This window comes from Gigantopelta aegis, chromosome 1 (assembly GCF_016097555.1).
Source record: "Gigantopelta aegis isolate Gae_Host chromosome 1, Gae_host_genome, whole genome shotgun sequence".
In the NCBI taxonomy this organism is placed as follows: domain Eukaryota; kingdom Metazoa; phylum Mollusca; class Gastropoda; order Neomphalida; family Peltospiridae; genus Gigantopelta; species Gigantopelta aegis.
Window position 1 is genome coordinate 45,296,774 of NC_054699.1, and position 22,005 is coordinate 45,318,778.

Genomic DNA, 22,005 nt, shown 5'->3' on the forward strand with positions numbered 1-22,005 from the left:
GTAAATAGTTCTTTTACAAACCTACTGAAATGTCATAAAGATCACTACAAGCCCAGTTTGATTAAAATCAGCACCACTGGGTCTATAAGCTATAGTACAGGCCAGTGGAGCGCAGTTTAATCAGATCACTACACGCTCAGTTTGAATAAAATCAGCACCACTGGGTCTATAGGCTATATAGAAGAGGCCAGTGGAGTGGAGTTTAATCAGATCACTACACACTCAGTTTGATTAAAATCAGCACCACTGGGTCTATAGGCTATATAGAAGAGGCCAGTGGAGTGGAGTTTAATCAGATCACTACACACTCAGTTTGATTAAAATCAGCACCACTGGGTCTATAGGCTATATAGTACAGGCCAGTGGAGTGGAGTTTAATCAGATCACTACAAGCTCAGTTTGATTAAAATCAGCACCACTGGGTCTATAGGCTATATAGTACAGGCCAGTGGAGTGGAGTTTAATCAGATCACTACAAGCTCAGTTTGATTAAAATCAGCACCACTGGGTCTATAGGCTATATAACAGGTTATGAAATCGGGAATTAACACTCGTAGACATTGTGGGTGCAATGTTTTTACATATTGCTGTAGGCGACAAATTCTTAAGTTCGAACCCTGTACTTCAACCATGATTTGATAATAAAAAAATAATGCATTTCTGTCAGCACACGAAAGAGGCCACCTGTTTAATCCAACACATTTAATATTTAGATGTCACCGTAGAGCAGGTTCCCTAAACCAGATGAATATGCTGGCTACATTTGTCGCCAGGACATTATTACAATTTATTACCCATATGGTTAAAATATCTTGGTATACATCAAAGTAATACGCTCCACTAGAACACCAAGTGGGACGTAACACTTTGACATCATCGATTGGTGCACTACAACCTTACAGGAATGTCAACCAAACGAGATGAGTGAAATAAATTAAGATCAATTATGGGTAATAAAATGGGATATTAAACTCGCTACCATTTCATATCATGTTTATATCCCTCGTGAAATAATTTTCATATGATCTCACTCGGGACATAAACATGATAGCAAATGGAAGCTTGTTTAATATCCTATAAATATTCCAAACCTATGTACATGTCATGAGCCATCATATTAAACAGGATCATAGCTAACATCTTAAAGACAGGTTCCCACTAACTTGTCTTACAGGACACCTCAATAAATCAACCATAGTTAATAATTTAATAGCATCTTAGCAGTTCCTCCAGTGAAGCTGGGACAGTAAATGTATAACATAAAATACCTTGAAACCTGTGTAAAAAGGCCACTTGAATAAATCAGCCATATTTAATATTGTATAACACCATCGGAAAAGTACCTTGAAACCTATGTAATTGGCCACTTGAATAAATCAGCCATATTTAATATTGTATAACATCATCGGAAAAGTTTCTCCAAACCTGTGTAACAAGACACTTGAATAAATCAGCCATATTTAATATTGTATAACACCATCGGAAAAGTTCCTTGAAATCTGTTTAACAAGACACTTGAATAAATCAGCCATATTTAATATTGTATAACACCATCGGAAAAGTTCCTTGAAATCTGTGTAACTGGCCACTTGAATAAATCAGCCATATTTAATATTGTATAACACCATCGGAAAAGTTTCTCCAAACCTGTGTAACAAGACACTTGAATAAATCAGCCATATTTAATATTGTATAACACCATCGTAAAAGTTCCTTGAAATCTGTGTAACTGGCCACTTGAATAAATCAGCCATATTTAATACTGTATAACACCATCGGAAAAGTTCCTTGAAATCTGTGTAACTGACCCCCTAAATGTACCAGTTATACTGAATTCTAGAACAAGTTTCACTGAAGTCGCATTCTCCCTGTTCTTACATTTATTCCTGACATTTATTCACCAACTGCGATCTGAAACAAACAAAACAAAACATGAAATTCTTCACATAATGAATACTTGATTGTACACATTAAATTAATAGCAAGGCTTCCAACTGGACCAAAAATATACTACTCACAAATAATTAAGAGAGCTGCAGATAAGTTTAAGAGAACTCCTAGCACAAGCTATGTTATGTTTCGGTGTGTTTACTGGGTGGGGAAGGTGTGTTTACTGGGTGGGGAAGGTGTGTTTACTGGGTGGGCAAGGTGTGTTTACTGGGTGGGCAAGGTGTGTTTACTGGGTGGGCAAGGTGTGTTTACTGGGTGGGCAAGGTGTGTTTACTGGGTGGGGAAGGTGTGTTTACTGGGTGGGGAAGGTGTAATAACTCACAACTCCCAGCCAAACAAACAGAAGGAAAGGAATATTGTTGTCATGACACCCCAGCACATTTAACATTACTGCTACCGTATATCTTCGCCTATGAGTAAAAAAATTTTTTACCCAAAAATTATTTTATAACTTGGGGGGGGGGGGGGGGGGGGGGGGGGTCGACTTATAAGAGTGTAAAAAAACATTCACCCAAAAATATTACCATTTGGGGGATTATTTTAAAAGTTTTATTGTTGAATTATGCCCTGTATTTATACTCAAATATGTTAATTTGACACATTTATTTTTTATAACCTTTTTTTGGGGCATTAGACTGGTTTTGGAGTGTGATCTCACTCATATGCCAAGACAGCAGTCCACTTAATTAAAATAACAGCCAAATCTAATAGCAAAAATGTAAAGAATGCTAACTACCTGTTGTCTGAGTTTATTTTGAAATTTGGTCACTGGCATTAATCGTTGTTCAAACAATCTTTTGTGGATGATTAGCTTCATGAATATTACTGAGCTTTCCCTTAAAATAGCTTAGACTGGTCTCTGCCATTCTCTAGAGCAACAGGGACATCTATCATTTGGTACAAAAACCAGTGTACTTTCTAGAGTTATCCTCCTTACATATATTAATATGGCGGCAAAACAAGTGATTAACTGATGATACTTTCAGTTTAATCGTAGTGATCTGTTGTCAGTGTTGATAAATAAAGTTGTTGTCTGTGCACAAAACCATGCTGTACAATGCCATACGGTAACAGTCAAACAGCTTTCACTATCTACTAAGGGAATATTTCGTTTTCATGCTATGTAGTTTAATTGGAATATTGCGATGTACAAAACGTGAAAACCGAAGTTTGTAAACTAATTTTCTTTTGTTCAAATATCGTACATTATTGTTCTCATGTGCTGAAAATAAGACATACTTCAATATTTATAAGTTGTTTTTCATGGGTCGACTTATAAGCGGGTCAATAAAAAAGAAAGTTTTCAGGGCTTGAAATTAGGGACTCGACTTATAGCCGAGATCAACTTACAGGTGAAGATATACAGTATTTGGTATATAACATGGTTGTTTTGACACTTGGTGGAGAGGAAGGACTCATGCTGCATACTAGGTTTGAGTATCTTAGTGCAAGGTTATAGTCTTGTTAGGTTATTGTGTTGCTAGGCGAGTGCTACCTTGGTGCTAAGTTAGTGTTGCTAGGTTAGAGTGTTGCTAGGTGAGTGGTACCTTAGTGCTAGGTTAGTGTTGTTAGGTTATAGTGTTGCTAGGTGAGTAGTACCTTAGTGCTAGGTTAGTGTTAGTGTTGTTAGGTTATAGTGTTGCTAGGTGAGTGGTACCTTAGTGCTAGGTTAGTGTTGTTAGGTGAGTGGTACCTTAGTGCTAGGTTAGTGTTGTTAGGTGAGTGGTACCTTAGTGCTAGGTTAGTGTTGCTAGGTGAGTGGTACCTTAGTGCTAGGTTAGTGTTGTTAGGTTATAGTGTTGCTAGGTGAGTGGTACCTTAGTGCTAGGTTAGTGTTGTTAGGTTATAGTGTTGCTAGGTGAGTGGTACCTTAGTGCTAGGTTAGTGTTGTTAGGTGAGTGGTACCTTAGTGCTAGGTTAGTGTTGTTAGGTGAGTGGTATCTTAGTGCTAGGTTAGTGTTGTTAGGTTATAGTGTTGCTAGGTGGGTAGTACCTTAGTGCTAGGTTAGTGTTGTTAGGTTATAGTGTTGCTAGGTGAGTGGTACCTTAGTGCTAGGTTAGTGTTAGTGTTGTTAGGTTATAGTGTTGCTAGGTGAGTGGTACCTTAGTGCTAGGTTAGTGTTGTTAGGTTAGTGTTGCTAGGTGAGTGGTATCTTAGTGCTAGGTTAGTGTTGTTAGGTGAGTGGTACCTTAGTGCTAGATTAGTGTTGCTAGGTGAGTGGTACCTTAGTGCTAGGTTAGTGTTGTTAGGTTATAGTGTTGCTAGGTGAGTGGTACCTTAGTGCTAGGTTAGTGTTGCTAGGTGAGTGGTATCTTAGTGCTAGGTTAGTGTTGTTAGGTGAGTGGTACCTTAGTGCTAGATTAGTGTTGGTAGGTGAGTGGTACCTTAGTGCTAGGTTAGTGTTGCTAGGTGAGTGGTACCTTAGTGCTAGGTTAGTGTTGCTAGGTGAGTGGTACCTTAGTGCTAGGTTAGTGTTGCTAGGTTATAGTGTTGCTAGGTGAGTGTTGCTAGGTGAGTGGTATCTTAGTGCTAGGTTAGTGTTGTTAGGTTATAGTGTTGCTAGGTGAGTGGTACCTTAGTGCTAGGTTAGTGTTGCTAGGTTAGAGTGTTGCTAGGTGAGTGGTACCTTAGTGCTAGGTTAGTGTTGTTAGGTTAGAGTGTTGCTAGGTGAGTGGTACCTTAGTGCTAAGTAAGTGTTGTTAGGTTATAGTGTTGCTAGGTGAGTAGTACCTTAGTGCTAGGTTAGTGTTGCTAGGTTAGAGTGTTGCTAGGTGAGTGGTACCTTAGTGCTAGGTTAGTGTTGTTAGGTGAGTGGTATCTTAGTGCTAGGTTAGTGTTGCTAGGTGAGTGGTACCTTAGTGCTAGGTTAGTGTTGCTAGGTGAGTGGTATCTTAGTGCTAGGTTAGTGTTGCTAGGTGAGTGGTACCTTAGTGCTAGGTTAGTGTTGTTAGGTGAGTGGTATCTTAGTGCTAGGTTAGTGTTGTTAGGTGAGTGGTACCTTAGTGCTAGGTTAGTGTTGCTAGGTGAGTGGTACCTTAGTGCTAGGTTAGTGTTGCTAGGTGAGTGGTACCTTAGTGCTAGGTTAGTGTTGTTAGGTGAGTGGTACCTTAGTGCTAGGTTAGTGTTGCTAGGTGAGTGGTACCTTAGTGCTAGGTTAGTGTTGTTAGGTTAGAGTGTTGCTAGGTGAGTGGTACCTTAGTGCTAGGTTAGTGTTGTTAGGTTATAGTGTTGCTAGGTGAGTAGTACCTTAGTGCTAGGTTAGTGTTGCTAGGTGAGTGGTATCTTAGTGCTAGGTTATAGTGTTGCTAGGTGAGTAGTACCTTAGTGCTAGGTTATAGTGTTGCTAGGTGAGTGGTACCTTAGTGCTAGGTTAGAGTGTTGCTAGGTGAGTTTGCTAGGTGAGTGCTATCTTAGTGCTAGGTTAGAGTGTTGCTAGGTGAGTGCTATCTTAGTGCTAGGTTAGAGTGTTGCTAGGTGAGTGCTATCTTAGTGCTAGGTTAGAGTGTTACTAGGTGAGTGGTATCTTAGTGCTAGGTTAGTGTTACTAGGTGAGTGGTATCTTAGTGCTAGGTTAGTGTTAATAGGTGAGCGCTATCTTAGTGCTAGGTTAGAGTGTTGCTAGGTGAGTGCTATCTTAGTGCTAGGTTAGAGTGTTACTAGGTGAGTGCTATCTTAGTGCTAGGTTAGTATTACTAGGTGAGTGGTATCTTAGTGCTAGGTTATAGTGTTACTAGGTGAGTGCTATCTTAGTGCTATGTTAGTATTACTAGGTGAGTGCTATCTTAGTGCTAGGTTAGAGTGTTGCTAGGTGAGTGCTATCTTAGTGCTAGGTTAGAGTGTTGCTAGGTGAGTGCTAGGTTAGAGTGTTGCTAGGTGAGCGCTATCTTAGTGTTAGGTTAGAGTGTTGCTAGGTGAGTAGTACCTTAGTGCTAGGTTATAGTGTTGCTAGGTGAGTGGTACCTTAGTGCTAGGTTAGAGTGTTGCTAGGTGAGTTTGCTAGGTGAGTGCTATCTTAGTGCTAGGTTAGAGTGTTGCTAGGTGAGTGCTATCTTAGTGCTAGGTTAGAGTGTTGCTAGGTGAGTGCTATCTTAGTGCTAGGTTAGAGTGTTACTAGGTGAGTGGTATCTTAGTGCTAGGTTAGTGTTACTAGGTGAGTGGTATCTTAGTGCTAGGTTAGTGTTACTAGGTGAGCGCTATCTTAGTGCTAGGTTAGAGTGTTGCTAGGTGAGTGCTATCTTAGTGCTAGGTTAGAGTGTTACTAGGTGAGTGCTATCTTAGTGCTAGGTTAGTATTACTAGGTGAGTGGTATCTTAGTGCTAGGTTATAGTGTTACTAGGTGAGTGCTATCTTAGTGCTATGTTAGTATTACTAGGTGAGTGCTATCTTAGTGCTAGGTTAGAGTGTTGCTAGGTGAGTGCTATCTTAGTGCTAGGTTAGAGTGTTGCTAGGTGAGTGCTAGGTTAGAGTGTTGCTAGGTGAGTGGTATCTTAGTGCTAGGTTAGAGTGTTGCTAGGTGAGTGCTATCTTAGTGCTAGGTTAGAGTGTTGGTAGGTGAGTGCTATCTTAGTGCTAGGTTAGAGTGTTGCTAGGTGAGTGCTATCTTAATGCTAGGTTAGAGTGTTGCTAGGTGAGTGCTATCTTAGTGCTAGGTTAGTGTTGCTAGGTGAGTGCTATCTTAGTGCTAGGTTAGTGTTGCTAGGTGAGTGCTATCTTAGTGCTAGGTTACAGTGTTGCTAGGTGAGTGGTATCTTAGTGCTAGGTTAGTATTACTAGGTGAGTGGTATCTTTGTGATAGATTACAGTATTACTAGGTGAGTGGTATCTTAATGCTAGGTTACAGTGTTACTAGGTGAGTGGTATCTTAATGCTAGGTTACAGTGTTACTAGGTGAGTGGTATCTTAATGCTAGATTACAGTATTACTAGGTGAGTGGTATCTTAATGCTAGGTTACAGTGTTACTAGGTGAGTGGTATCTTAGTGCTAGATAACAGTGTTGCTAGGTTAGTGTTACTAGGTGAGTGGTATCTTAGTGCTAGGTTAGTGTTACTAGGTAAGCGGTACCTTGGTGGTGCTATTTTACTGTGTTGCTAGGAGACAATCAAACAATCTGCACCTCCTCCATGTCGATGAGTTCTATCTCCTCCGCCTCCTCTGCTGTCAGATACATGGACGCGTGAACGATCACCACAAAGAACGAAGCACCTGTAGTATGAAGCATATGAATCGGGTAAACAAACAAATGGGTGATGGGTGGATGAACGACGCACCTGGATCAGGTAACACATGGGTGATGGGTGGATGAACGACGCACCTGGATCAGGTAAACAAACAAATGGGTGATGGGTGGATGAATGATGCACCTGGATCAGGTGAACAAACGAATGAGTGATGCGTGGATGAATGACGCACCTGGATCAGGTGAACAAATGAATGGGTGATATAGGTGGACGAACGACACACCTGGATCAGGTGAACAAACGAATGGGTGATGGGTGGACGAACGACGCACCTGGTTCAGGTGAACAAACGAATGGGTGATGGGTGGATGAACGACGCACCTGGTTCAGGTGAACAAACGAATGGGTGATGGGTGGATGAACGACGCACCTGGTTCAGGTGAACAAATGAATGGGTGATGGGTGGATGAACGACGCACCTGGTTCAGGTGAACAAACGAATGGGTGAATGGGTGATAGGTGGATGAACGACGCACCTGGATCAGGTAGATAGGTGGATGAATGAATACATGAATGGATGGACAACAGAATGGGTGTAGAAATGGATGGATAGATAAACTGATGGATGGAAGTATAGATAGATGGACAAACTGATTGATGGATGGATGAATATACTGATGGATGGATGGATGGATGGATGGATGGATGGATGGATGGATGGATGGATGGATGGAGATTGAGATATAAATGAATGTTTAACAATACCTACAAAATGACATATAGCTATAATTAATTTGATATGCATCAAAACAAAAATTAAAAACAGACCTGAACATACTGTGGTTGCTCATAAGAGTTGAGTAGCCTGGAGACTGCACTGAGAAAGACGGTACTCACAGATTATCCAGAACAAGGGGAAAGACGGTACTCACAGATTATCCAGAACAGGGGGAAAGACGGTACTCACAGATTATCCAGAACAGGGGGAAAGACGGTACTCACAGATTATCCAGAACAGGGGGAAAGACGGTACTCACAGATTATCCAGAACAGGGGGAAACTCGGAACTCACAAATTATCCAGAAAAAGAGGAAATATGATACTCACTGGTTACCTAGAACAAGGGGAAAGATGATATTCACAAATTATCTAGAACACGGGAAAAAGATGATACTCACCTATTATCCACAAAAGGAGGAAAGACGATACTCACTGATTATCTAGAATAGGGGGAAAAGACGATACTCACCTATTATCTAGAATAGGAGGAAAAGACGATACTCACCAATTATTTGGAATAGGGGAAAAAAACGATACTCACCTATTATCTAGAATAGGGGGAAAAGATGATACTCACCTATTATCTAGAATAAGGGGAAAAACGATACTCACCTATTATCTAGAATAGGGGGAAAAGACGATACCCATTATTTGGAATAGGGGGAAAAGACGATACTCACCTATTATCTAGAATAGGGGGAAAAGACGATACCTATTATCTAGAATAGGAGGAAAAGACGGTACTCACCAATTATCCAGAAAAGGGGGAAATACGGTACTCACCAATTATCTAGAACAGGGGGAAATATGGTACTCACCAATTATCTAGAACAGGGGGAAATACGGTACTCACCAATTATCCAGAATACCACTGACCCAGCACCGGCTAACCAGAACAGGGGGAAAGACAGAGTGGCCACGCCCATGTACTGTTGGGTGAGGCTCACCTCACGACCTGCAACAAACAGAATTACACATTTAAACAAGAGTACCACTGATGTACATGATACGCCCATCAGGAGTTTGATGGAAAACCATATCTATATTAATGAATATGTTTTTACGAGTATGATTTAAGTCTAATTATGTGAAATTTTTGCAATGGCATGAATGAACAGTTTGTTTTGGGCCAACCACCATCCCAAGTTGTTCCTACATGTGGTTTGATGGTCCTGTGTGCATCTGTATGCAATATATGGTCCGGACATGGATTAACTGTTATGTGCAGTAGACCGTGAAAAGTAGGTCACAGTGACCTAGTAATAGTACATGACACACTGCTATCTCAGTTGTTCTTACATGTGAGGTTTGATGGTCCTGTATGCAAGATATGGTCCGGACAAGGATTTACTGTTATGTGCAGTAGACCATGAAAAGTAGGTCACAGTGACCTAGTAATAGTACGTAACACACTGCCATTCCAAGTTGTTCCTACATGTGAAATTTGATAGTACTGTATGCATAATATGGTCTGGAAAGGGATTTACTGTTATGTGCAGTAGACCGTGAAAAGTAGGTCACAGTGATCTGGTAATAGTACAAGACAAACCGCCATCCCAAACTGTTCCTACACATGAGGTCTGATGGTCCTGTATGCATCTGCATGCAAGATATGGTCCGGACAAGGATTTACTGTTATGTGCAGTAGACCGTGAAAAGTAGGTCACAGTGACCTAGTAATAGTACGTGACAAACCGCCATCCCAAGTTGTTCCTGCATCTGAGGTTTGATGGTCATGTATGCAAGATATGGTCAAGAAAAAGTTAACAGACGGACATATGGACGGACACCATACCATAATATGACCTATCATAGATGGGTGTATAAAAACAAAAATTGTTTTCCTGATGAATCAGCAAACCTCGCCATAAAAAAAATATTACGGTGAGTGATTAATTGCTCTCCTAACTGGAGACAACCAATATGTCATTCGTCTGGTTTTAGTGTTTACACAAACGATTTTCTTCAGTAGTTCAGATACAAATGAAAAGGTTAATGGGCAACGATATTCAAACGAGAGATTTTCATAACTTTTCTCCTATTATAAATATACGCAAATATACTTTTTGTGTGCTGAGACTAACTTAAAAGTTACCAGGTGCAAATAAAAATTAGGTTTGTTTGTCCTAACCCGACTGACACACGAAAATCGACCTGTGTCAAAATCTATTTTGACCTTTTTTGGATAAGATATTTTTAAAAAATGATATATTTTTTTTAACCAATTTGAATTTATGCTTAAACTAGTATAATACATTGTATTTATTTGTAGATAATATTTGTCAAACATTTTAAATCCTCTATATAATTTAACCAAAATTTATTAACGTCAGTTTCGATTCGTTAGAAATTATAAATTCTGTAAAATGTTATTCATAGTAACTAGAATATGATTTTTCCAGGATAGTGGCATGTGATGCATGTTTTATTACATAGTACATGCTCTTGTAACAGGTACCTTCGCGTGAGCCAGATGATGCTATGTAGGGGCATGCTTTGACAGTCATTATTAGCTGTCATTTTGTCTGACGCTAGGTACAGTCACTAGACTAACATTGCGTTTGCTATTATAAGACCCGATTCACTCCGAAAGAACATATACAAGTGTTGAACTCCGCAGAGAATCCGTAATCGGCCAACTTATTCCGATTGGTTTGGAATAGCGGTGATAGATCTTTTCATGACACCCGTCTATAATTTGTTTTTATCATATTTAGTTTTCATCAGTGTCGTTAAATTGCATCGGAATATCCATAAAGGTTCTGTGATGTGCTTCAAGCATCGAATATCGTGACGTCAAGACTGAGAATTTCAACAAACTTCCTTAAATATACTGACAGACAATGAAAACGCAAAACAGATATTTTTCAATATTTTGTTGCGATTAATGAAAAATATATTTATTGGACTTAAAATAACAATTGATGAGAGGAAGCCATTGATTGGTACTTTTGTCTGGGTTTTAATCCTGGTTTTGTTCTCGTTACACATACAATAGCAGAAACACACAAAATGATGTGAAATGCGTTCACTACATGTTCAATCATGCTGCATGCAATGCACGTGAAATGCCAGTATGTGGACACATAAAAGTCATGTAACATTACATTAAGAATGCCACGACTCAGAGAAGAACAAAGGGAGCGAGCGTTGGGCATGGTTCAGGTGGGGACTTCGCAAAGCCAAGTTGCTAGGACCTTCAGAGTCCATCCATAAACTATTGGACGACTTGTTGAAAGTCATCAACAGACCGTGAATGTCTGTGATCGACCTCGACCACCACGGCGTAACGTCGCTGAGCTTGCACAGGTGTTGCACGAGTGGAGGAACATTCCTGTGGCTTATTTGAGGTGTGTGCGCCAATCCTTTCCCCGTCATCTTCATGGGCCATTGGTGGACACACCAGATACTGACCTTGATATTGGGAGGGGGGGGGGGGGGGGGTTGAACTTTTCGATTACGAATGCAACTCAATTACTGATGAATACTGGCCATGTTTCCATGTGAATGTATCTCATGAATACCAGTCATTAATGTCATATTACATTATGCATCAATTCATTAATAGTTTGTCGTTATTTGCAATGAAAAGTTGTTTTTGCGTTTTCATTGTGTGTCAGTATAGTAAATGTCAGTGGAGTACCAACGCAGGTACCATTTTATAACGAAAGTATACATTTCAGCTGAATATCACGAGACATTGCAGGGAAAAAAAATATCTGGAAAAGAAATGTTTGTATCTCCTAAGTTCAAAGGCCATAACTCAAAAGTGAGTAAATTGCCATGAAAGTCAACCTTGATTTGTAGCAGTACATGGTAAAGCTACACACCAAATTTCAGCTCTTTTTAACTCGAGACATTGTGAAAAAAACCTTCCTGAAAACTATTGGTGGGACAGACAGATGGACAAACTGATGAACGGATGGACAGACAGAAGGACCGAGATGATAAATCAGACAGACAGACAGACAGATGGATGGAAATCAAACCTATAGTCCCCTCCGGTTGGAACGGACAGACAGAAGGACGGAGATGAAACCTATAGTCCCCTCCGGTTGGAACAGACAGACAGAAGGACCGAGATGAAACCTATAGTCCCCTCCGGTTGGAACGGACAGACAGAAGGACGGAGATGAAACCTATAGTCCCCTCCAGTTGGAACAGACAGACAGAAGGACGGAGATGAAACCAACAGTCCCCTCCAGTTGGAATAGACAGACAGAAGGACGGAGATGAAACCTACAGTCCCCTCCGGTTGGAACGGACAGACAGAAGGATGGAGATGAAACTAATAGTCCCCTCCGGTTGGAACAGACAGACAGAAGGACGGAGATGAAACCTATAGTCCCCTCCGGTTGGAATGGACAAACAGAAGGACGGAGATGAAACTAATAGTCCCCTCCGGTTGGAACAGACAGACAGAAGGACGGAGATGAAACCTATAGTCCCCTCCGGTTGGAACGGACAGACAGAAGGACGGAGATGAAACCTATAGTCCCCTCCGGTTGGAACGGACAGACAGAAGGACGGTGATGAAACCTATAGTCCCCTCCAGTTGGAACAGACAGACAGAAGGACGGAGATGAAACCAACAGTCCCCTCCAGTTGGAATAGACAGACAGAAGGACGGAGATGAAACCTACAGTCCCCTCCGGTTGGAACGGACAGACAGAAGGATGGAGATGAAACTAATAGTCCCCTCCGGTTGGAACAGACAGACAGAAGGACGGAGATGAAACCTATAGTCCCCTCCGGTTGGAATGGACAAACAGAAGGACGGAGATGAAACTAATAGTCCCCTCCGGTTGGAACAGACAGACAGAAGGACGGAGATGAAACCTATAGTCCCCTCCGGTTGGAACGGACAGACAGAAGGACGGAGATGAAACCTATAGTCCCCTCCGGTTGGAACGGACAGACAGAAGGACGGTGATGAAACCTATAGTCCCCTCCGGTTGGAACGGACAGACAGAAGGACGGAGATGAAATCTATAGTCCCCTCCGGTTGGAACGGACAGACAGAAGGACGGAGATGAAACCTATAGTCCCCTCCAGTTGGAACAGACAGACAGAAGGACGGAGATGAAACCTACAGTCCCCTCCGATTGGAACGGACAGACAGAAGGACGGAGATGAAACCAACAGTCCCCTCCAGTTGGAATAGACAGACAGAAGGACGGAGATGAAACCTACAGTCCCCTCCAGTTGGAATAGACAGAAGGACGGAGATGAAACCTATAGTCCCCTCCGGTTGGAACAGACAGACAGAAGGACGGAGATGAAACCTATAGTCCCCTCCGGTTGGAACGGACAGACAGAAGGACGGAAATGAAACCTACAGTCCCCTCCGGTTGGAACAGACAGACAGACGGATGGAGATGAAAGCTATAGTCCCCTCCGGTTGGAACAGACAGACAGAAGGACGGAGATGAAACCTACAGTCCCCTCCGGTTGGAACAGACAGACAGACGGATGGAGATGAAAGCTATAGTCCCCTCCCGTTGGAACAGACAGACAGACGGACGGAGATGAAACCTACATTCCCCTCCAGTTGGAACGGACAGACAGAAGGACGGAGATGAAACCTATAGTCCCCTCCGGTTGGAACAGACAGACAGACGGACGGAGACTAACAAAGTATTCCTTCCTTCCTTTCATGTGATTCTAGTATTTAAGATGCACCCCAAAAACAAAACAAAAAACTACACACACAATAAAAACGTACTGTGAGTAATTTGGTAAACAGACCTAAAATTGTAATTTTCTGTGACTGGTTTTTCAGGCTCAGGATATAACACGCTCCCAGACAAGCAGCAATTGCAACCAATAGCAATGGTGAGGTCAATCTGAAACGAAAGGTAACATTTGTATTGTTTAACAACACCACTAGAGCACATTGATTTATTAATCATTGGCTATTGGATATCAAACATTTGACATATAGTCTTAGAGATGATACATGCTACATTTTTCCATTAGTAGCAAGGAATTTTTATATGCACCATCCCACAGACAGGATAACGCATACCATGACCTTTGATATACCAGTTTTTGTGCTAATATCCAACTACAGTCCAAATCACATTGTTAACAACCAGGATAAATTCTTCTACCTTTAATTACCGTTAGATTTCCTCAACATTTTGTCCAAACAAATTGTGAAAAAAGCATTACAATGACACAAATATACTAGATGACCAATTCCCGATGTATTTTTCAGGCTGGGGTGTTGTTAAACATTCATTCATTCATGCATACTAGATAATTTAAACATGTCGCCTATCTCGACTTCACTGAGATACATGTAGCATTTGAAAAAAACCCACATGTACGTTTGTGCTGGCTGCCATTTTGCCTTTTTATGGAATACTCTCCAAAAAGGTTGTAAGGACATGACGTACTATAATCTAACAAAGTCATGATATGCATTATGGTATAAAAACACTCGTGATGACATCATATTAATTACACCACATTCTTCGGAGGCTTCCACCGTTCTTGAAGAGTATTCCATAAAACATTTAAATGGCAGACAGTGAAAAATTGCATGCTATTTGTCCTAGGAGATGTTAGCAAAGTCAAGATAGGTGACATGTTTATAATCTAATATTTGGAATTTGTGTCATTGTAATGTTGTTGTTTTTCTCACGATTTCTGTCTGGACAAAATGTGGGCAAAATCTATCAGTAATTAAAGGTAGGAGAATACTTTATCGTAGTTGTTAACAATGTGGTTCGGACTTTAAGGTTCAAGTAGGCTCTCCTGAGCAGACACCGTGGCTACAAGTATCTGGACTGCAGGGTTCGAAATTAACAATTTGTTACCTAGAGCAATTTTAAAATGTTTTAGCCTCAATTCAAATGGCTGAATCACTATGGTCCACTCTCCATTAATGAGACTTCATGCACAATTCCTAGGATCGATCCCCGTTCGGTTGACCCATTGGGCCATTTCTTGTTCCAGTCAAAGCTCCACAACTGGTGTAACAAAGACTGTGGTATGTACTATCTTGTCTGTGGGATGGTGCATATAAAAGATCCCTTGCTGCCAACTGAAAAGAGTAGCCCATGAAGTGACGACAGCGGGTTTTCTCTCAAAAAACTAAAGTTGATCGATGGGCTATCTTTCCGCACAGTGACATCATATTACAAAGTATTTACGGCAAGCTTTAAAATACACTTCAAGAACGTAAAATTTTGTGTAGTAACCCACTAATTAACACAAACTTTAAGATATGGACATTTCCACACATGAAAATGGACATGATAAATCACGCAAGGAACAGTATTAATGGAAAGTGGGCCTTAGCCACAGGATTAGGCTGCAGTAAGTTGTAACAAAAATCCAATACTTACATGCAAAATACGACTAAACCGAGGAAGACAAAAAGATAGTTTCCTTGGAAGTGCTCAATGTTTTTCACAAGCCTCTTGGGAATGGGCGACAGTGTTTTGGGAATCTTGAACTTGCTGGTGTTGACAAACTCGGACCATGGCTGCACACTTTGTCGGGTTTTCATGAACCACTCCCGAGCAGACGCATTTGACAATGAAATTGACATAATTCTGAAAAGACAAAATATATATATACTGATGTCCAACAGTATACCAATACGCTGAGAGACTACTGAAAAAAAAAAATATATAGATATATGTTGCATGTTTAAAACATATATTCATGAGAGTGGTCTTTTTGCATGTTGAGAACAAAATTGCATTCCATAAAAGCCGAAACATATTTAACCACAATTTTATTTCAATTATCCAAATTATAAAGGAAATTAAATAAAAAATGTTTGCTATAGTTTCTTCTGAACGTCAGTATGTTATGATTGCTTCATATTAAATGAAAAAACTTTAGTTTTGTTTAACAACACCACTAGAGCACATTGATTTATTAATCATCGAATATTGGATGTCATTTGGTAATTCTGACATGTAGTCATCAGAGAAAACAAGCTAAATTTGTCCTAATGCAGCAAGGGATCTTTTATATGCACTTTCCCAGAGACAGGACAGCACATACCACGGTCTTTGAATAATTGTGGTGCACTGGTTGGAATGAGAAAAAACACTATCAGTTGAATGGATCCACCGAGGTGGTTCGATCCTGCTAATTTTACGGGGAGTGCGTTCTGTATTGTGATTGGTTAATTACTTTATTTTATTGGAACAGGCAAAGTTGGCAATTCAAGGGTCTACAGTTAGATTGTAGACAGGTATTTTTTTCAAGAAATACCAAATATACAGTCAGTTCTGTAAAAAAAACAATTCAGTTTACAATGGACATAACCATATTAAGTTTTTAGATTTGCGGGTGTTATTGTCTATTTGATGCCCACAAATGTTTAATTTTTGTAATCGATAAACACATCAGTAGAGCCAAACTGGTCAATTTTAGATTATAATTGATCAATCGAACATCATTAGACATTTATACTATTGAAATTACTGAGTAGCAACATATTGCTTATTTCCAATATTGAGTAGCAACATATTGCTTATTTCTGAATGCCAGACAATTCGGCTTGGAGGACAACTCGGCCCAGACAACTCGGCCCACGTCGAGACACCTCGGCCCGGAGTCCAGAGACAACTTGTTGGACAAGTGTTGTTTTTTAAATTAAAGTATTCTCACTGAAATAAAAGAATGTGTTTTTGTTAGTATTGAATTAGTCCCACCTTAACCTAAACGTCCCGAAACGAAGTGTCATGTCAGATTGATAAATTGCTGATCCATTTATCTTTGAAGATAGTTTCCGCTGTTCGAATAATTTGTTTTTGTTCTACAGGCGGCCTGTGGAAAGCTCTACACTGCACACTGACTTTTACTGGTGATTGGTGTTTTATTTCATTGTTATAACTATTTATGTATATGTGTTCTGTTGTTTTTTTGCGTACATATGTGTGTTTAATGTAATAAATGTGAGAATTTGGCAAATGATGTCTTTTGCTTTATTTCTATAGTACAATACTTCTAGAAACCCATCCGACACTACGATATGTGCGTACGACATGCACAATTGTCATTCTTAATGGTGACCATATAGTTAGCGGTATCTATCAGTATAATGCATTATTATTACTATAGTACAATACTACGACATGGCCAACTATCATACTACCACACAGGGCCGAGTTGTCTGGGCCGAGTTGTCCCCCAGGCCGAGTTGTCTGGTCCCCTTATTTCCAATATTCCTGATCTCACCTTTTAAGGGAAGCTATCATTTTCACTTCACATCACTTCCTTGAGACTAGTTTAATTCGATTAATTTTTAGCTTCTTTTGGGATGTGAATTTATCGGCGATTTTCTACAAAAATAAGGATTGCTAACAAATTTTAAAAACATTCATCATTATCTGTAGCAGGGCTAGCTCTGACATTTTATTTTATTTTGGCGAAATAAAAAGTAAAGTTTGTTTTATTTAACGACGCCACTAGAGCACATTGATTTTTTATCTTATCATTGGCTATTGGACGTCAAACATATGGTCATTCTGACACTGTTTTTTTTAGAGGAAACCCGCTGTCGCTACATAGGCTACTCTTTTTACGACAGGCAGCAAGGGATCTTTTATTTGCGCTTCCCACAGGCAGGATAGCACAAACCATGGCCTTTGTTGAACCAGTTATGGATCACTGGTCAGTGCAAGTGGTTTACACCTACCCATTGAGCCTTGTGGAGTTTGGGTTTGGAGTCGGTATCTGGATTAAAAATCCCATGCCTCAACTGGGATCCGAACCCAGTACCTACCAGCCTGTAGACCGATGGCCTGCCACGACGCCACCGAGGCCAGTTTTGGCGAAATAATTTCATGTAATAAATTTTTTTTTTTAGAAAATAACTGACAATTTCTGCAATTTTTTAAAGTTTTATAGATAATTTGGCGAATTCTTTTGCTCACCTAGACTCGCTAGCCCTGTCTGCAGCATATTTAATGATATTACTTTCAAAATTCCTCATCCACACGATTTCATTTTTAAAAATATATTTGGTGGGTGAATGATAGTTTAGTTATTATAAGTTAACAAATACAACATATTCTGTATTATAAATAGTTTAAATATATCTTTATATTTTATTTCCAAAAACGACTTTAACGAAAATATACAACAGCGAAAATACGTAGGCTAAGTCACGTAAGTGTATCGTATTTATAAATCAGTGACATCACCGTTATTACGATACAAAAATAAAATATAATAATGGCGAGAAAACCTTTTTGTTAAATTCTGCGGACTAGGTTGCGGAGGGACGTCAATATTGCCTTCCAAATTAACGTTTTCCATCACTTTGACAAACTTCCAGCCATTTAGCAATTTGACAACGTGGAGAATACTTTCTGTAAACACAAATAATGATGACGTTTTACACACAGAACTGTCAGTCTTTTAGAGGTTCCATTGTACCAAATCAATTCCAAGTACCGATAATGTTAACGTTTTCTAATAAAACTGATATAATGGGCTTAAACAAACTCGGGCAGTACACCAATAACAGTGTGGCACCTCACATTTAATCTACCTGCAAGAAAATGGGCGGGGGGGGGGGGGGGGGGGGGTCAGACAATGATGAATGATGAATGTTTTTGTTGGCAACCCTCATTTTGCTGACAATCGCAGGTTCATTTATTTATTTATTATTATTATTATTATTATTATTATTATTTTTTTTTTTTTTTTTTTTTTTTTTTTTTGGGGGGGGGGGGGGGGAGGGGGTACTCTGCCCGTCTATTCTCTAGTGCTGCATAACAACTGTATAGTAAATAAAAGTGTTTTTATTTATTGGCATAAATAATAGGGGCCTAAATGCCGTTTTTTATCCGTAAATATTTGCACCTCGAAGTTTAAAGTTTGTTTTGTTTAACGACACCACTGGAGCACATTGATTTATTAATCATCGGTTATTGGATGTCAAACATTTAGTATTTTTTACATATAGTCTTAGAGAGGAAACCCTCTACATTTTTCCATTTTAGCAATGGATTTTTTTATCAATCTAATTAAAATTAACTCTACTGGTTAATATCTATTACCTATGGATCTAACAGCAGCCCGTTGGAGCATATGTCCAGTTGACCTTTCATTCGACCAGTCAAAACCTTACTTGCAGAATCATGCCAGTGACGTGAAAAGAAGTTGAAAACTTTCGGAATTATGTCGAGGGTATACGAAACGATTCAGGTGGATTACCAAGTATGCCGGAAACTAATTTTAATATAAAATTTTAATGTTGAACTTTCATTTCAAGACGGAAAAAACGTGATATTATAGCCATAAAATATATTTATTCTAGTACACACTGCACTTTTACCCCCGTTTTTTAAATGTTGAAATAGGCCAATCTAATTGAATAGGAGTTCGGCTATATGAACCACGGCCGTAACAGCAGAGGACTACGTATTTAAACTTAATGCAAAATGGTTATGAGTATTATTTAATCCTGTTACCATAGAAATGAATCAACGTTCGGCCATACTTTGTTAAAATAACTATCATTATGTTGAACACCAGTAATTTAAAATGTACTAAGGCTTCAAACTTTCTTTTCATACAATCTAAAAGAAACGCCCATACAATAAATAATATGGTTGTATATTTACTGAACTTCGACTTATATCTCAAAATCTGGACTTGTTTTATCGAATGCTTAACTTATTATTATGAAATGTCGGCATGATTATCTCAAGCTTTTAACTTATAACGTCAATATCTCGACCTGTTATCATGATTATAGGCTATGCCACTGAAGGCAAGTACGCGTTGACAGGAGATAAGTATAGCATTTGACAATATAACTGGAGAGCTCAAGATAATAGGTTCAGCCCTCAACATCAATATAATAAGTCGATTTGTTATCTCCAGCGCTCGACTTATTATCTTTAGCTCTCGACTTCTGTATCAAGACAAGACAAGACAAGAATTCTATTCTCATAAACTGCATCGAGTGCAGTATGGAGAAAATATAAACCAAATAAGTTACAAAGTGTTTTCTGTAGTGGTAATGGACATAATATTTAACTAATATTAACCCGGAAGACTGACCCTCGCAATGACAATTTGCAAATATTTACATAGTTTACACAAAAGTGATTTTTTAGTTGTAGAAAATAACTGGTAAAAGGTAATTGCACTTGCTCTGTTGGTATAGTAACTAGGTATATACACATTTCGCTCAGTAGATAAAAACGTACATTTAAAAATATAGTGAAACTCATCACCAATATCAGTGTTGCACAAGTGACATATTCTGTTTTCTCTCTCAATATTAAACCATCTACCGGTTTCAATAGGAAGTTAAGATTGCCAGTTCTAAATTTACAAAGAATTCTAGCATTTTTTGTTGAGAGTTTCAACAAATAATTTTCTAATTTAAATTCATGCTTGAACATTCTGTAGTTAATACCTTTTGATGAGGCAAATTTATCATTATTCCATTTTTGTAAGTACTGGTCACATAGTATTCGTTTAACTGCATGTTTTAACCACAAAACATCCACCTGTGTACATGAATATATGTTACATAAACCACATTCATCTAATATACGTTTTATAAAGGATAACCAAGTACATGGTATAGCATTAACGTTATGATTATATGATGCCAACATGTATAATATACCAGACAATTTAGATTTTCTACTATTAACAACATTTGCCCAGTATGTAATCATTTTAACTTTAACACTAATAGACAGTGGGTATCTACCTAATTCACCATAAATCATAAAGCTTGGTGTCGACTTATTAACACATAATATATATTTGTAGAATTTGAAGTGTAATCGTTCAATGATATCTAAATTACTGAAGCCCCATATTTCACATCCATATAATAATATAGGTTTTACAATCCTGTCGAACAGGTGTAATTGACAATCGATTGATAAACTGAACTGTCTGCATTTTTGTAATACAGCAAACATAGACTTTGAGGCTCTATTGATTAGATCTTTCTTAGCATTTATGAATGGCCCAGATTTACTCAACACAAGCCCAAGGTATTTAACTTCAGTTACGATTTCTAAGTTTTTATTATCATATGTAAATTGATTCTGTTTTGTTTTTGAGTTGCTTCTTGAAAAAAAATCAAATTTTTTGTCTTGGCTGCATTAATTTTAAGTTTCCATGTTTCACAGTATACTTGAAAACAATCTAGTTGATGTTGTAAGTCATCTGCTGTCTCAGCTAGTAGTACAGTTTCATCAGCATATAGTAACACAAATAACACAAATAACTTAATATATACATTAAGATCTTTCTCAATTGGATTTGCTACTGATTCGATACCTTTGCTATTTTTTGCAGCTAAAAATGTTTGTAAATCATTTAAATATAATCAAAATAAAAAGGTGACAAATTTTCTCCTTGACGTACACCAATATTATATGGAAAATATTAAGATTTACAGCCATTCAACGACATTGTGTACAATTTGATACTGTCATACATATTAAATATTATTCTGAAACATTTTCCATTAATATCGCAACTTAATACTTTTTGTCATAAACCAATACGCCATACAGAGTCAAATGCTTTTTCAAAGTCAATAAAAGGACAGTATTAGTACTGCACAACCAAAGAGGAGAATTGCAAAAGAAATCGAGATGCATGTTGAGTTAATATGTTGAGCACTTGACATAATAGCTTGAGATAATAAGTTGAGAACTCAAGATCATAAGCTACATTTTTCCATTAGTAGCAAGGGATCTTTAGAAAGAAAAAAAAACATGAAATATCCTCTATATAGCAGGTTTGAAAAAAAAAAAAAAAAAAAATATTTTAGTACTTGGCAAAATTTGTAATTGTCATTAGATCAACCTAATCACCGCTTGTTTTATTTCTATTCTTTTCTTTTAATTTCAATCTATTTTTTTCATCCGTTTTTAAAATAAAAAGAAAAGAAAAGAAAATGGTGTATCGGGTATTGTACGTAGTAGTATCGAAATACATCAAGGGGTACAACTCTTCATGTCTTGAATCTCAAAGAAGACCAATCTAATTAAAATTAGCTCCACTATTACACGTGGATCTAACAGCAGCCCGTTGGAACTCATGTCCAGTTGACCTTTCATTCGACCAATCAAAACCTT

The 22,005-nt window shown here is 38.7% G+C and overlaps 1 protein-coding gene across 3 annotated transcripts; it reads right to left on the reverse strand.

Annotated features, from left to right (window-relative positions):
* Positions 1-1,276: 1,276 nt before the first annotated feature.
* LOC121375775 (prenylated Rab acceptor protein 1-like) lies at positions 1,277-18,238 on the reverse strand. Of its 3 annotated transcripts, XM_041503426.1 has the most exons (7): positions 18,129-18,233; positions 17,117-17,220; positions 15,265-15,474; positions 13,658-13,755; positions 8,763-8,864; positions 7,066-7,154; positions 1,277-1,911 (listed from the first exon to the last, which is right to left on the reverse strand). In XM_041503426.1, exons 2-7 carry the CDS (start codon positions 17,134-17,136, stop codon positions 1,894-1,896), a joined length of 537 nt encoding a protein of 178 aa, XP_041359360.1. In that variant the 5' UTR covers positions 17,137-17,220; positions 18,129-18,233; the 3' UTR covers positions 1,277-1,893. The 3 variants fall into 3 exon arrangements, with proteins under 3 accessions (XP_041359360.1, XP_041359341.1, XP_041359350.1); XM_041503407.1 differs by lacking the exon at positions 17,117-17,220 and having other exon boundaries at positions 18,129-18,238; XM_041503416.1 differs by lacking the exon at positions 17,117-17,220 and having other exon boundaries at positions 7,014-7,154; positions 18,129-18,238.
* Between the last annotated feature and the right edge of the window lie 3,767 nt (positions 18,239-22,005).

What these genes read in the sequence shown, in the direction of transcription:
- LOC121375775 (XM_041503407.1), bottom strand. Translation starts at nt 18,199, where the DNA reads ATGGAAAACGTTAATTTGGAAGGCAATATTGACGTCCCTCCGCAACCT. An exon ending in CCGCAGAATTTAACAAAAAG is followed by an intron (nt 15,475 to 18,128) that starts GTTTTCTCGCCA and finishes TTGTCTTTTCAG; the next exon opens with AATTATGTCAATTTCATTGT. An exon ending in AGTGGTATTCTGGATAATTG is followed by an intron (nt 7,155 to 8,762) that starts GTGAGTACCGTA and finishes TTCATACTACAG; the next exon opens with GTGCTTCGTTCTTTGTGGTG.